Source organism: Uloborus diversus, chromosome 6 (genome assembly GCF_026930045.1).
Source record: "Uloborus diversus isolate 005 chromosome 6, Udiv.v.3.1, whole genome shotgun sequence".
In the NCBI taxonomy this organism is placed as follows: Eukaryota; Metazoa; Arthropoda; class Arachnida; order Araneae; family Uloboridae; genus Uloborus; species Uloborus diversus.
In genome coordinates, this window is record NC_072736.1 from 164,347,076 (window position 1) to 164,361,886 (window position 14,811).

Genomic DNA, 14,811 nt, shown 5'->3' on the forward strand with positions numbered 1-14,811 from the left:
TAAGCAAAATGAAGAAAATGTATATTTGACTTAAATTTACTTCAATGAGAAAGTTTGCGTTCAGCGTTTTTATTTTATTTTAATTTTCTCTCTGAAGTTTTTTGCGATTTACAACTGTTAAAGCCTTACAAACTGATGTAATATTTCGGAAAAAGTATGACGGACGAACCGCTGAATGATCTACCAATGCAAAGAAAGAATATTGCTTATTGTAAGGAGCTTATGGTGAATTTGGTATATGTTACATCTATGAAGATGCATTAGTGATTGTGCTTGGCTATGTAATTTGCATCTGCAAAGAGCTCTTTCTTGTTTAGTTTATTAAGCATTATTTCAGAACATAACAACCTGATATACATTCTACATTATAAAAGAGTTTGTGAAGAGTTTTTAATGCTCATTGAAATATACTACATAGTAAACAGATTTAATTAAAAAGAAGCAAGCAAAGTTTAATTAAAGCGAATCTGTGAAACGAAGGAATACTTTGGTTACTTGTACAGCTAGAGGTATCATTCAAGAATACAGCAGTCCTTACATGTGAATAAACGCCATACTGGGATCAGCAATTTGTCGTAAAACTAAAAGCTAAGGGGGTTGAATTCTCCCCCCCCTACTAGTAAGATTAAAACCCCTCCCTTTATGAAAATCTGGACACGGGCCTGATATCAGAGTAGTAATTTCGTTAATTGTGCAAACAATGAGCTATTTTAATGATTAGTTGGAATCTAATATTAAGCTCTCTTAATTAAAGTATGGCTTAATTAGTAGTTATTCTTTTAGTTCAAATGTGTGTTAAAAAATAGTATTTAGTAAATTTAAGGATATACTGGAAATTTATAGTTTTGGTATACTGTCTAAAATTGATGTATTTCCTCTCCGTCATTTATTCTCACCTCAAAAATAATTACATTGATAAGGTCTGTCAGGGAGGTGAGGAATTTTTCATTAATGTAGGCCTAATGGATACATTTTTCAGGGAAATATTTTTTTTCTTCTTTGCTGCAATCTGCACATGTTGAGCATATGAAAACATGTTCACTTCTTTTTTTACATTAATTTACATCCCTGAAATTCAAGTTCACGGAGATGAGAAGTCACAAAAACGAAATCTATGTTCTTGTTTTTCGACAAAAATCTCACAGCTTTTTTATCTCTACATAGTATAAAATGAAGTCTCCAAAAAGCGTCTGTGCGTTTGAACTCACAAAACTCGAGAACTAACCGGCCGATTTCGCTGAAATTTTCGGTTTGTTCCTTTAAGTCCTGAGAAGGTTTGCAGACCAGTTCGGAAAAAAAAAATCGATGAATAGTTCTTTCTTTATTCCAATTTAGGCCGAATTTTTACGGAAATTCTCGGAATATGGGGGTGAAAAATTACTTGCACATGTTAAAATTACGTATCGTTGGAAAGGGTAGAATTTTCCGCGTTCTACGCAATTTGTTTCAATGCTCTAATTCAATCGCGGCGGGAGTTATTTGCGTTTTTAGCTCGAATTTTTTTAGGCTTAGCTGAAATTTAGGCACTACTTCCTTCATTAAATCTATCAATAAAAAGTGAAGGAATTGTCCCCAGTTTTCATTTTAACGCCATTGGAAAGAGCTCTTTTTTTTTACTCCAGATCCAACTCGACCTATGGTCGGAAGTTTAACCCTCTATCTCCATTAGAAAAAAAGTTACAAGCGAATTAAATGAAGTTCAAAAATCTGTTCTCTATTCAAGTTTTCAACCATTTTATTTTGCATTTCCACGGTAACGCTTTTTGTATCCACTGTTTATTTCCATCTTTCTCATTTTCAATTCTTAAAATTTTATTTTGTTTCCATGGTTACGCTTTTTAAATCCATCTTTTTTATTTTATTTTAATTTCTTAAACGTATTTTAGTATTTGTCGTCATTGTTTGGCGAGAAAATTTTGCATGATGGTTTTTTTTTTCTTTCGTTTAATCCTGGTTATTGAAGATACTTCACTTGACGCAATGGTTTTTTTTTCAAGGTAGACCGAGCAAAGCCGGGCAACGCAGCTAGTAACTGAAAATAAACAAGGGGATTCCCTTGTATGGTGAAAAATAAAATTTGATGTCATTACTGCCACGTGTTAATGAGGAATGGCATTTTGTGTTTAGGTAACGGAGTTGAGAATTTGTTGTGTGACATGACTCCTCATCTTGCTAAAACGAACTAAAACACAATATTAAAAATTGAAATATACTTAAACAGTTAGTATTTGAGACACTTCAGAAAGGAATAATAATAAAATAAGTATATACTTTTAATTAAACAAGTTGTTAAGCAACATAAACAGTCACACCAGGTGTGTGACATGCCACGGAGGTGAGAATTCAAACGTTGTAAATCAAAAATATTCTAAAATAAAAATTATTATTAAAAATTGTTGGCAGGTTTAAATAGATATGTTTTTGATGAAATTAAAAAGCATTGTTAAATGAATTATTCCTTAAAATTTTTGCTATAAAAAACGTGTGACAGAAAAGTTACATTTTTTGAAGAATGGCCCACATACATCTTTTTGAAATGTCAGTCAGTTACCATGTTTTTAATAAATATTTAAAAATCATCCAAAATGTATTTCGGAAATTAAATTATACTATAAAAAGTATAATACTCCAAGGCAAAAGATCGTTTGCACAGCACATATTTTGCGTTGAATGTTACAAAATACATATTGCTTTGCTTCCAAAATGTCAGTCAGTTACCTGTGGAATTGCCCCTAGATATTATTCAATCAGATTTCTTAGTATGTGCTCAAATTGATGGATTTCCATATTTATGTATTTTTATTTAGTCTGAATTTCCCTACCAGAGAGGGTACTTGGAGTGTAAAAGGCTCTGTGGAAGTAACGGGGGGTAGTAATCCTGGAACGTATAACCTAGATGCCCCGACTGTTTCTGCTCCTGTAGGATTTTCATATAGCTGTGGAGACTTGTATTTGAAGGTCAATGCAACACCAGCTTCATATTTTACATTCCAAAGTTTCCAGGTAAGATCTTATTTTGATATATCATTAACTTATGAACTTTTTGACGACCGGCGGCAAACTCCAGCCCAGCTAGACTGCTCCTAGTCAAAGTACTGATCCCCAATGAGTATCTAAAAGTCCTCTTAACCCTCAAATGCATTGTGTTGCCATTTGGCAACATATACCCAATTTAGTCTTCTAAAACACTATAAGAACAAATTGAAATTCTGTAGTTGTCAATAACCAAGAAAATACTCACTGATCGTACTATTAAATTATTTTTAAACTTGTAACTGCACCAACATGATGGAAAACAAAAATAGATTAATTTTTTTTGGCGTTCATGAATGTAGGACTTTTTTTTAATAGTTTAATATATGCTTAAAAATGACTACTATTAATGTTATGATGAATCAAGTCTTTCTACTACTTTAATAGTAAGTCATTTTTATAATTTTCATAAATGTTTGTCACATTTGATGATAATTGGCTGTATGATTGTTTTATTTCAGTTAAAGCCTGATGTTGCATAGTGGTTGTTAAACCATAAACCATACTTAAATTAAGCTATGATTTTTTAAAAGTATGTTTCTCATGATTTGAGCAGAAGCTTAACGCCAAAGAACATATTTTAAAGTTTTTTAAAAATCATCTGTTTAAGAGTTAAAATTATTCACTTCATTCCAAGTAACGGCTGCTTTTGCTAAACCACATCAAATGCCTACGACTCTGTAGAAGTACAATACAACCTCAGATCTCTCGGGAAGGGAAAAGAATCCGAGATATGGAGTTTTCTGAGAAAATGGCACTAGGAACTCTTACAATTGCACACACATACGATATTTGTACCATGCGAACACTTTGCATAATGATTTAAAAGTTAGTTTGAAAGGAGTATCAGTTTAAGCTTTCTTCTCTCATTGACAGACTTCAAAGTTCTAATTACAGGTGTCCCTCATATAACACGGTTCATTCGTTGCGTGTAGTGTCGAAACCGTGTTATACGAGACTTTTTTAAAAGTAACATTTTTACTTATTTTTAATACTAATTATGTATGAGCATGAGAAAAATCAGGTTAAGATGCATCGTGTTACATCGAAACCGTGTCATACGAGACTTAGAAATAATGTAACTCAAGGGATGCATACCGTGTTGTATCAAAACCAAGTTTCATAAAAACAAAGTAAAAACTTATTAGAGTTTTCAACTGTTAACAGAATGTATTAAACAAAAATGAAATTCCATCTTTTTTAAACATAACATTCGAGTTATATCAAAACCGACTACTATTTAAAATCAAGTTTCGTACCATGTAAGGACCAATCCAGATCCAGTACCAATAAGATGCTTGGGTTTATCAATAGATCTATTTCAAACAAATCTAATGAAGTTCTTCTGCCCTTATATAGAAGTTTGGTAAGACCCCATTTGGAGTATGCTGTTCAGTTTTGGTCTCCTTATCTTAAGAAAGACATTAATGTATTGGAAAGGGTTCAAAGGCGGGCTACAAGGCTAATAAGTGGACTTTCCCACTTAGATTATGATTCCAGGCTTAGAAGGCTAAAAATGTACAGTCTTGAGCAAAGAAGAGACCGAGGGGACATGATTCAGTTGTTTAAATTTATTAAAATGAAAGATGTTAAGGGGCTGAAGTTTAGCCCTGAAAACAGGACAAGGGGTCATTGTTTTAAGTTATTTAAATCTCAGGCTAACATGGATATTAGGAAAAATTATTACTTTAGCAGGGTAGTGGAACCTTGGAACATCCTACCGGAAGAGGTGGTAATGAGCAAGGGAGTAAGTAGACAGTTTTAAGAGGGCCATTGATCTTCACTGGGGATTGTAAATTGACTAGGACCAGTCTAGCTGGGCCCAGAGCCTGTTGCTGGTCGTCACTTTTGTATTTGTATTTGTAATATCAAAACTGTGTTATAATAATCGCAAATTTGGCGCCGTGTAATATCGAAACTGTGTTGTAGAAGTACCGTGTTATACGAGGGACGCCTGTCCATCTTCGAGCACATTCAACATTCAATATAAGCTTCTCATAAGCCATTTTCCTGAGTTAGATTCGCACAATGATGAGGAGCACGTTTTCACTTGAGTATAGTGCCTAGAAAGAGCTTTAACCTGTGTCTAGGTACTGTAACTTGAGTTACAAGAAATTCACCCCCATCCTCAAAGTGTGCACGTGTTCCAAAGAAAAGTACACCGAGAGAGAAAAAAAGTGCAGCACCCCAATCATACCCAAGCCAGGGTTGGCAAAAACCCGGGTTTTTTTAAAAAAGCCCATGGACCCAGGGTTTTTTTGGGTTTTTTTAAATAAAACCCAAAAAAACCCAACTAAAGCTGGGTTTTTAAAAAGAAATGTGGGTTTTTTTGTCTTTTTTTAGGGGAAAGGTGGGGTACTCGTAGCATATTGTAGCATAAGTATATGGACAAAGTACAAAAATTGTCTTGATAAAAAAAGCTGGAAAATTCAGCGTTTTCTGAAGAAAGGTATAAAAGAACACAAAATTCAAGAATGGTGAAGTTTCAGATTTTTTTAGTTTCCATGATTGCCAACAGTTAAGGCAAAGTTACTTCTTGAGTGATAAAATCTATTGTTTATTTGTTCGTTTTTAATTTCGACATTTATTTTTTTTTTTTTGTATTTTACTTTATTGTATTTTATTTTGTTATGCAAAACTACTGTAGAACCTCAAGTAGTTTAAATCCCTTTTTACTGAATTCCATCTTAATCAAGACATTTCTTTGAATTTTATGTTGCCTGTTTTTCTATTTCTGTGTACAGAGTAAGAAATATTAAACTTTTTTGTAAGATAATGAAAATACTGTACATCCTATTCCGTTTTCTGTCCGACCATTTGTAAAACCTGTTAATTTCTAAAAAATATACCTTGTTTATTCGAGTTTTGTGACGTGTTGGTTTGCAGAAAATAATTCACATGAGAGCCTTTTAGCTAAAGTAGTATCCTCTGTATACAATCTACAAATATTGAGAAAATCTGACGTGACAGGACTTAGTCAAGATAATTTGAGTTCGTTATTGACCAGTTGAAGGAAAAAAGTTAAATATATTTATTTAAAATCTTTGAAGCATTTTTTAATGCCCTTAAGAGTTAAGAAATACTATTAAAGTTCAAAATTCATTTTTTATGTCCATTGCCTATTGTGAAGAAGAAATAAAAAAGAAGTTTAAATTGTAAAAGTATTTAAATTAATTATTTTTAAAAAAAAAGTTCTCAAAATTTTAAAAAAACCCAAAAGTGGGCTAAATAATGGGTTTTTTTAAATGGGTTTTTTCAAAAAAACCCATTGGGTCCAATCCAATTGGGTCCAATCCGGCCAACCCTGACCCAAGAACCCAAGCTCCCCTATTATCTCACCTAAATTTCCTATTCTTATACTTCCCAAGAAAATAGAAGAAAACTACTAGTAGATGTCTCCAAAACTGGTTTTACTACAAAAATTGCAGAGGAAAAACGGCAATTGTAAATTGCTTCTGTGCCAAAATTTAGACATAGCACGAGTTTCAAAAAATAAATTTCGAGACAACTGTGGGAAATACATAAGAATTTTTATGTAAAATGCAGGGAAGAATTTCCCTCTGATATATTAAGGGTTTCGAGACAAGGAGGTTTGAGGTATCAAGGTTTGACTGCAGTAATTTTTCCTAATATCAACATTGTCTTGAAATTTGAAAACCTTGAAACACTGATGCCTGGTTTTGCCATCTGTGCAGAATTTTAGCCCATCAGCATCCTCCATTTTAATAAATATAAATAATTGGATCATTTCCATTCTAAATAACCTTTGTTCAAAAGAAGACACGTTAGACATTTAAGGCCTGGAATCATAATCTAAATCTGAAAATCCACTATCTTAACCTGTGGTGACTAACCCTTTGAACCCTTTCTAATAAGTTAACATTTTTTTAAAGATCAGTGGACCAAAACTGAGCCTGATATTCCAAATGAAGTCTTATCAAACCATCTGCATAAAAGTAGAATTTCCTTAGAAATATGTAAAATAGATTAATTTGGATGCAGTGGTACATTGGATACTTAGAATTGGCAATGGGCTCAAATTTCTTTTCATAAATGATATTGTCGCAGTGTACTTTATGGGTTTTATTTAATTAAACCTGGCTAATAAGACCATCCTGCTTCTAAACATGTATATTTCATTAATAAGCAGAGTTATTAGTAATAAAGATTTGCTTTCAAATTTTATTGTAGAAAACTTACTAAAGAATTTGTTTAATTGTGTTGCATTTATTGGATTTGTCTTGTTTTAAAAGTGTGCAACTACTTGAACCCATGTTTTGCATTGAAAATAATTTTGGTTAAATGTGTATCATCATAGCAATAGAGCAGCCAGAAATTACCGTTTGGGTGGGATTTTTAGTCAAAACCGTGCTCATATGTATATAAACTAATGTACTAGGATTGGATATATGGGTTTAAATCAAGAGTTTTGGGAGGGGTTTTGACCCCAAAACCTTCCCCCTGGTGGCACCACTGCATTGTAGATTCTTTCCCTAAAAAGCATATTTATGTATATTAATCTTTTGTTTGGTACAGGGTTTAAGCTGGGTTCAAAAGTTCTTTAGCATAAAAGCTAAAATTGAGGGGAAAATGTTAGCAAAATGCTAAAATGTTACACATTCTCATATATTTATATATGACTCAGTGTGTTTCATCTCCAGTTGAAAATAAAACTCATATTTCATCTGTGACATCGTTGAAGAAATTAGTACAACAGCTATTTTTTTAAAACATAAAATAAAAAAAGAAAACACGATTGATGTTTAGAACGTTGCAGTCTCCTCCTCCTAATAAAGCAGTTTTTTGGAGGGACATAATGCTAGATAAGACTAATAGTTATTGAACTTAATTGTAGTTTAAACATCTTAACTAAGATTTAAAAAAAGATTAAGTTGATTATCGCCACACATGCTTCCTTTCTAGGATCATAGATTTCTTCTTTTCTTTTTTTTTTTAATTAATTTATTTTTTATTTGAGCAAAAATGCATTGCTTTATTTTCGCAATTCAGATAGTGTTTTCGCATTATGCGAAAAATGCGACCGTAGCGGAAACCCTGGTTTGGTATCAGCTATAGTCTGTCTCCTAGGGCAAATATTTTTCAAATTTTTGTGGAAGTTCAACCACCCTCACATTCCCCTTTTACATTTCGCCGGAAATAATAACTGTTATCCATTGAAATTCATTCAAAATTGCACAGCTTACGCATTGTTTTTCGTTGCATTTCAGATTCAGCCTTATGCAGTAGAAGATGGAATCTTCAGTGACAGCTTTGATTGTGTGCCATTTTTCACAATTCCAATATGGATGGGTGTGGTTGTGTCATTATTATTTATTATTATAATCAATATCGGTGTGTACGCACTGTTTTCTATTCGCACAATGGACCAGTTTGACGATCCTAAAGGAAAGACTATTTCTGTTGCTCTGTCTGAATAATAATATTACCTGTTAACTTATGTAGATATAATTAGAAAATTCAAATATTCAAGAAATGTTCTCAATTGTCATTTCGAAAGCTAGTCTACTTGGAGTGTAATGTGAAAACGAAATACCATTTGAATGTTAGTTTTGTGTTCTTTCGTTTCATTTAGAAAAAAAAATGTTACAGATTAAAAAAAATTGTTTTGATCGATTTGATAACTTCAAAGTTTATATTCAGTCATGGGCGCCCAGATGCAAAATTGTGAAGGGGGGCTCAGCTATTTTAATCATGGTTTAGCATTATATTTTCCCCATGGAAACTGATTTCAGTGCAGAAAAGAGTTATTAAAATTTGACATTTTTAATAACCTATTCATAATGGCTAGAGAATAAATGTTTTTAGATTTTCGCAAAGAAAAAAGTACTAAAAGCAGGGAAGTTCTAATTTCTAAGGGGGGGGGAGGGACTTGAACCCTCACTTGCCCCCCCCCCCCCCTCCTTTACATGGGCGCCGATGCATTCAGTGGCACATATTTTTATGCAAAACGGTCATGGCAAAATTAAACTAATATTTTATTTGGTTTTGCATGTTACTGATAGTAACAGAAGTCGACTAAAGTGTTAATGTTCACCTGAAGTATATTGTTTGTTTGGTAGACATGGAAGTTTTGCTGTTAAGAAGTAAACTATTATCACAGAACCACATCTCCGGTCCCCTCTCCAAAAAAAAAAAAAGGAAACGAAATCAGCAAAAATGAAAAGAAAAGAATATATATATATATATATATATACATAATAAAAGTGAAAAATATTGAAAAGACCACACCAAGAGCCCATAGATGCGCAACGCAGCAAAACTAAAAAGCCAAGTAAATATAAAATTAAGCAAACAGAATTACAAATATTAAACAAATTATAAATAACAAATGATGACAAAAAGGAAAAATGCAAACAGCTATTAAGTAGGAATAGATAAAGAGTGAATCCAGAGCTCATCAGCCGTGGAGGATTCATTAATTATGGTCAAAAGACCAAAATTTTAACTAAAAACTAGGAGAGAATGTTTAAGCTCCAGTACATGTAATATAGAGTAACAATGGGCAAACGCACCACTTGCTAAGCTAAAAACAATAAACTACAGCTCAAACCTAAAACTAAAAGCAGGGGGTTTCGCCTCGACTAATTAGGAAAACAAGTTCCGATAATTAGCCGATTTTATATATATATATATATATATATATATTGTTTCCTTTCTATTGCTTATTGCAATTTCCAATTTATATTGATTATTTATTCATGAATATATATATATGTACGTGTGTGTGTGGATGTATGTATGAATGTATGCAGGCATTAATATGTATGCATGTATGTATGGTTTTTTTTTTTTTTTTTTTTGTTAAAAGCACTTTTATATGAGAATAATAAATAGATTGTTGTGAAAATAATAATCTCTAAAAAATTAACTTAAACTACTTTCCTTTTCAATTAATGTAGTCAAACTTCGAATTTTGCATTTCTCAAGGGACTGGATTAAAAAAATGAAATACGGGAAAACGTAAAATACGGGAAATGCATAAAAAGCAAAAATTAAATAGAAAAAAAACTGAAGGTAGTAAAGATGACTCTTTTAAAAGGTATAACATCTATATTTTCCTAAAAAGAACATTATCACACATCATTTTAGCTTATATTTACACATTCTTTACAAATCCTGTGGAATGTGTGTTTGAAAATAGAATAAGTTGTTTACATTTTTAAATTTAATAACCAAGTTTACTGAAGCAATGCAAAACCATTTGATACTCATATGTGATGTGTTGTATATTTTGTTCAAAATATTACTCCAGAAAGTATGTTTCATATTGCTGATTTAACATTGATTTTATACATTAATTATTGTTAAATGCATTCATGTTGTTTGTACAGAACATTATTCATGTCATGAATTCCTATGATCATGTGATATCGTTTTGATAGTCTTTAAAATGTCGATCAGTTTTTTTTTTTGTTTTTTTTTTCATTCTTGAAAATTAAGTTATTGTAAGCTACAACAGTAAAAAGTTCTTTGCATTAAAATACTAGATTGCAGTTTGTTGATTTTTTTTTCTGATCCTTTACTATTATTTAGTTATACTGTATTGCTAGCTACCAATATTAGTTATGTAACTAGCTGCGTGCCCGGCGTTGCACGGGCTACTTAAAAAATGAAAGAGATGTCCAATTGATGTTTTTGTATTACTCTGACATTAGTTTCTAAAGCGCTAAGGAGTAAATAAATACGCGAAATGCAAGGTTTGCAAAACACCAGTAGAGCTTATTTTTGGCAAAAATCTCTTTAACGTTAATCATAGTTATCAATGATACAAGTTATGAGCATTTTCAATTAGCACAAAAAGTGAAAATATATGCATTATTAACTATAATCTGGGCTCACGTTCAAATGATTTACATCTGATAGACTATATCTGAAATATTTATGTACGATTACAATCAGGTTGTTACTTAAAATGACACACACTTTTTGTTTGATTACGTGAAACTAAAGCACCAAGACTAAATAAATACCAATAAGCATTAATTTAAAGTCATCAGATTCCAAATTAGCTTTAGTTAAAATCCTTAAAAACAGTTTTTTCTGTTCAACTCTGTTTCACTTAAAGAAATCCAAACAATCTTAATTTAACATGTTCTTTTAACGATACAAACTGTATTTCAAAAATAGAAACAGGAAGGAAAAAGAGAGTTATTACAATTCGAAAACTCACCCATGTGACGGGAAAAGGTCCAACAAAATAAACATAATTAGTCACACCTCCTAAATGTACCAAAATATGAGGCCGGTGAATGATAAACTTACACTACAATCAATAAACATAGCTAAAGAAACAACTTTCATATGCTGAAAAGAGTTAAGAACGTTGAATGTAAAAAAAAAAAAAGCCAGACGATAAAAATAAAGGCTGTGTCCGAATAGAGCAACCAATTTTAAACTAATTTAAAATGAAATTCTAGACGGAAACGTTGTTTTGAGATTTGGACAGCAGCCAAAAAAATCTCTTTTAAAACAATTATTAGAATTTTACTCGCTCACCCATATGCAAAATGGCAACAGGAAAGAAATAAAAATTCCTGAATAACATTATGTTAATTAACGTTAACAGCGGTTCTCGAGAAGATAGATCTTCAGACAGACAGACAGACAGACGCGAACAGATTTTAATATTATAGTGGATGTGTACGATAGCCCGTGAGTGCCAGACATACGTCATAGTATAATGGGCCAAAAAATTTCTGCACAAACACATCACAGCAGGTAAGAACGGTTTGCTATTGTTTAGGCTGAGTTGTGCTGGCTTTGGCAGGAAACATGTAGCAAAAAGCTGCGTCAAAAACTGAGTCATTCCGTGTTGAGTGACCTCCTGGTCTTCACCCGACCATCTCCGATTTGCGCGAAATTTTACAGACAGGGTTCGTAGGCTCCTTCAAAACTCCTCCAATATTCCTTCATTCAGGATAATTTTTTGAAGGGCCATTCAAACTCCTTCATTTTGTTTTTAACTCCTTCAAAACTCCTTCTTTTTTAAGTTAAAGACTATATATTTTTTCTCCATGACAGTAACTAAAAATACAGTAGAGAACCAATTATCCGGGAAGTTCGGGACCATCGCTATCCCGGATATCTGAATTTCCCGGTTTTCTGGATCGCTAAAAAACGCTATTGGCCGATTCTTTGTAAATCTTTAATTCATAGTTATGCATATTAAAATAAGAAGAAAACAGTTCAGAAATGCCTTTAAATACCGGAATATTAAAAAATTAATAGTGAGAGAATAATTTAAACACCAAAAAACTTAAATTATTCATAATACCTGGGACCCTCACATTCTGTTTGGAAAAGGAAAAAAAAAAATCCACCACTTTTCGATGTTTTAAAACGAAAGAAAATGAAGGGAAGGGCAAAAAATAAAATTTTTAAACCTAAATGTGCAATTTTTCTACTATAGTGTATGGATAACTAATGCTTTTGTATTTCGTTAATATGAACAGAAATTTGATTTATGAGTTCTTGCAGTCTTATTAGTCTTGCGTTTAATGGATTTCTAGATTTCACGATCAACTAACTATCCGGAAAATTCGCGAATCTGGTTTTCGGCGTTTCCCGCACTTTCGCGACGTCACTTCGGCTAAACGCCTTAAATTATAGGCCATTCAATAAAATGCTGCATTAAATAAGAATTGTTTAGAAATTATTTAGAAATTAATGCGACCCTTTTCAGTTAGAAGAATAAAAAACGAAAATTTCAGAGTTACTACTCATAAAGTATAACCAATTGAAGTTGGTGTTTGCAAACATTTTCCCGAGTTATATTTGGGTAACATGGTTTTATTGCGAAATTACTCATATTCTTTTTTGTATTAAAAAAAAATGGTTAATTTTTCGAAAATTGCCAAAACTGCTTATTTTTAAAAAATAGCGGGAAAACCGTGCAAAAGTTGCCGGTTTTCTGGTTTCCCGGTTTTTTGGTTCCCGGATAAAAGGTTTTTTACTGTACTTCGATCGACAACTTAACATCGTCACAAGAGCAAAGATATATATGGACAGATTAGATGTAGTAATTTCGTATAGTTATTTTATTTCATAAGGATGGTATTTACAAATTGATCATAGAAATAATAGTTGAAGATGAAAAAATATTATTAGATGACTAAGAATAAGAGATTATAAGTGAAGTAAAGCATGCTTAAATGGTGCTTGGCTATTTTTTCAAGTTTTATGATTATTGCTTTTCCCTCCACCACACTCTCAGCAGCAAAAGTCAGTTTATCTATTTATTATTTAAAGATTTAAAAATTACATAAGTAGATTTACTATATTAAGTGATTGTGTTAAAAAATAAACTAGTATGTTGTGGCCATCACGAAACTTTCTTCTATATTTTTCCTTTTTCTGATCCCTCCCCATGCTTGACGAGGAAGCAATATTCCCAACAAAAACAAAATTACACATGCAAAAACTTGACGACCATCCCAATGTCTGAATTATTGCAAAAGAAAAGCAAAGAGCGAAAACTGAAAGTTATTTTAAAAGCCTTGCTTGAAATAATTACAAATATTTTATTTGTTAACAAACATAAGATGGCAACAGTTAAAAATTTTAAATCATTGAGATAATATTTCCTATCATTTCCATACAATTAACATCACGAGAAATACGCAGACGACAATCTATTACGATTTATCTTTCTTATTGTTGCATTAATAAAAATATTTTTATTCGCAAAAAAAAAAAAAAAATCAACACCTCTTGGAGCGATTGGCGTCAAAATTGAACCAAAGCCTGTTTACGTATGGATTCACATATATTCCAAATTTCAACCAGAACGTAGCATTACTTCTTGAGATAGGACACTCAAAATGGAAAAAAAGAACGGGTGATTGCGCTACCCCTTTTTAGCTGTTGACACAAAAATAAAATCAGTTCTTATACCCACTAAGGACTACTTGCCGATAAATTTTTCTTTCATTCCGTTCATTATTTCTTGAGATACAGCAGTCACCATTGACGACAAAAAACGTTCTATAACTCAACCCCCGTTTGAGCTATTGACACCAAAATTGAATCAGCACCTGTTCCTGTTAATGGCAACATATGCACCAAATTTTGTTTGATTCCGCCAGTAACTTCCTGAGGAATAGCAAGCACGCGTAACTCAAAAAACGTCCCATTGCTCCACCCCCCTTGGAGGAATTCGCGCCAAAAACCAATGGGCACAAGTTCACATAGGGGCACATATGTGTACTAAATTTCGTTCGATTTCATGCGGTAGTTTTTGCTGTAGAGCGGCCACAAAAAACTGGTCACACACAGACGTGACACACACACATACACACACACACACAGACAGACAGACATTTTCCAAAAATAGTCGAAATGGACTCAGCACACCTCAAAACGTTCGAATCCGTCAAAATTCGAAATTCGAAAATTTGCACGAATCCAATACTTTCTTCTATATATTAGATTTAGAAGAAAGTAAAAAACAATTGCATAGTAAATCGAAGTTATGATAGTGTAAAAAAGGGTCATCTACATCCACAAGTGATGTCATGCCTTGAAAGGGGGAGGGGTTCATGAAATTATGACAAGGGGAAGAGGGCGGGAGACAAAAAGTGATATCACAGAGTTGTTATAACAATATATTTATAAAATATATGACATGTGACAACAGAAGAAGGAAGGTGAAGTGTGACACTTAATAAAAAAAGGGGAAGGGGGCCAAATACGTTGAAAAAAACTGAGACATTTATATAATGGACAGCCCATTAGTACTCCTTCAAAACCTCATTTTTC

General features: G+C 32.5%; 1 protein-coding gene across 1 annotated transcript in view; it reads left to right on the forward strand.

Moving 5' to 3' along the window:
* The window catches only part of LOC129224073 (V-type proton ATPase subunit S1-like), a 34,764-nt gene extending 24,229 nt beyond the window's left edge, over positions 1–10,535 (forward strand). Inside the window, exons 8-9 of the mRNA XM_054858475.1 lie at positions 2,808–3,003; positions 8,262–10,535. Of these exons, the coding sequence (XP_054714450.1) occupies positions 2,808–3,003; positions 8,262–8,471 (406 nt within the window). The 3' untranslated portion in view covers positions 8,472–10,535. The remainder of the gene's footprint in view (positions 1–2,807; positions 3,004–8,261) is intronic.
* Positions 10,536–14,811: the final 4,276 nt, after the last annotated feature.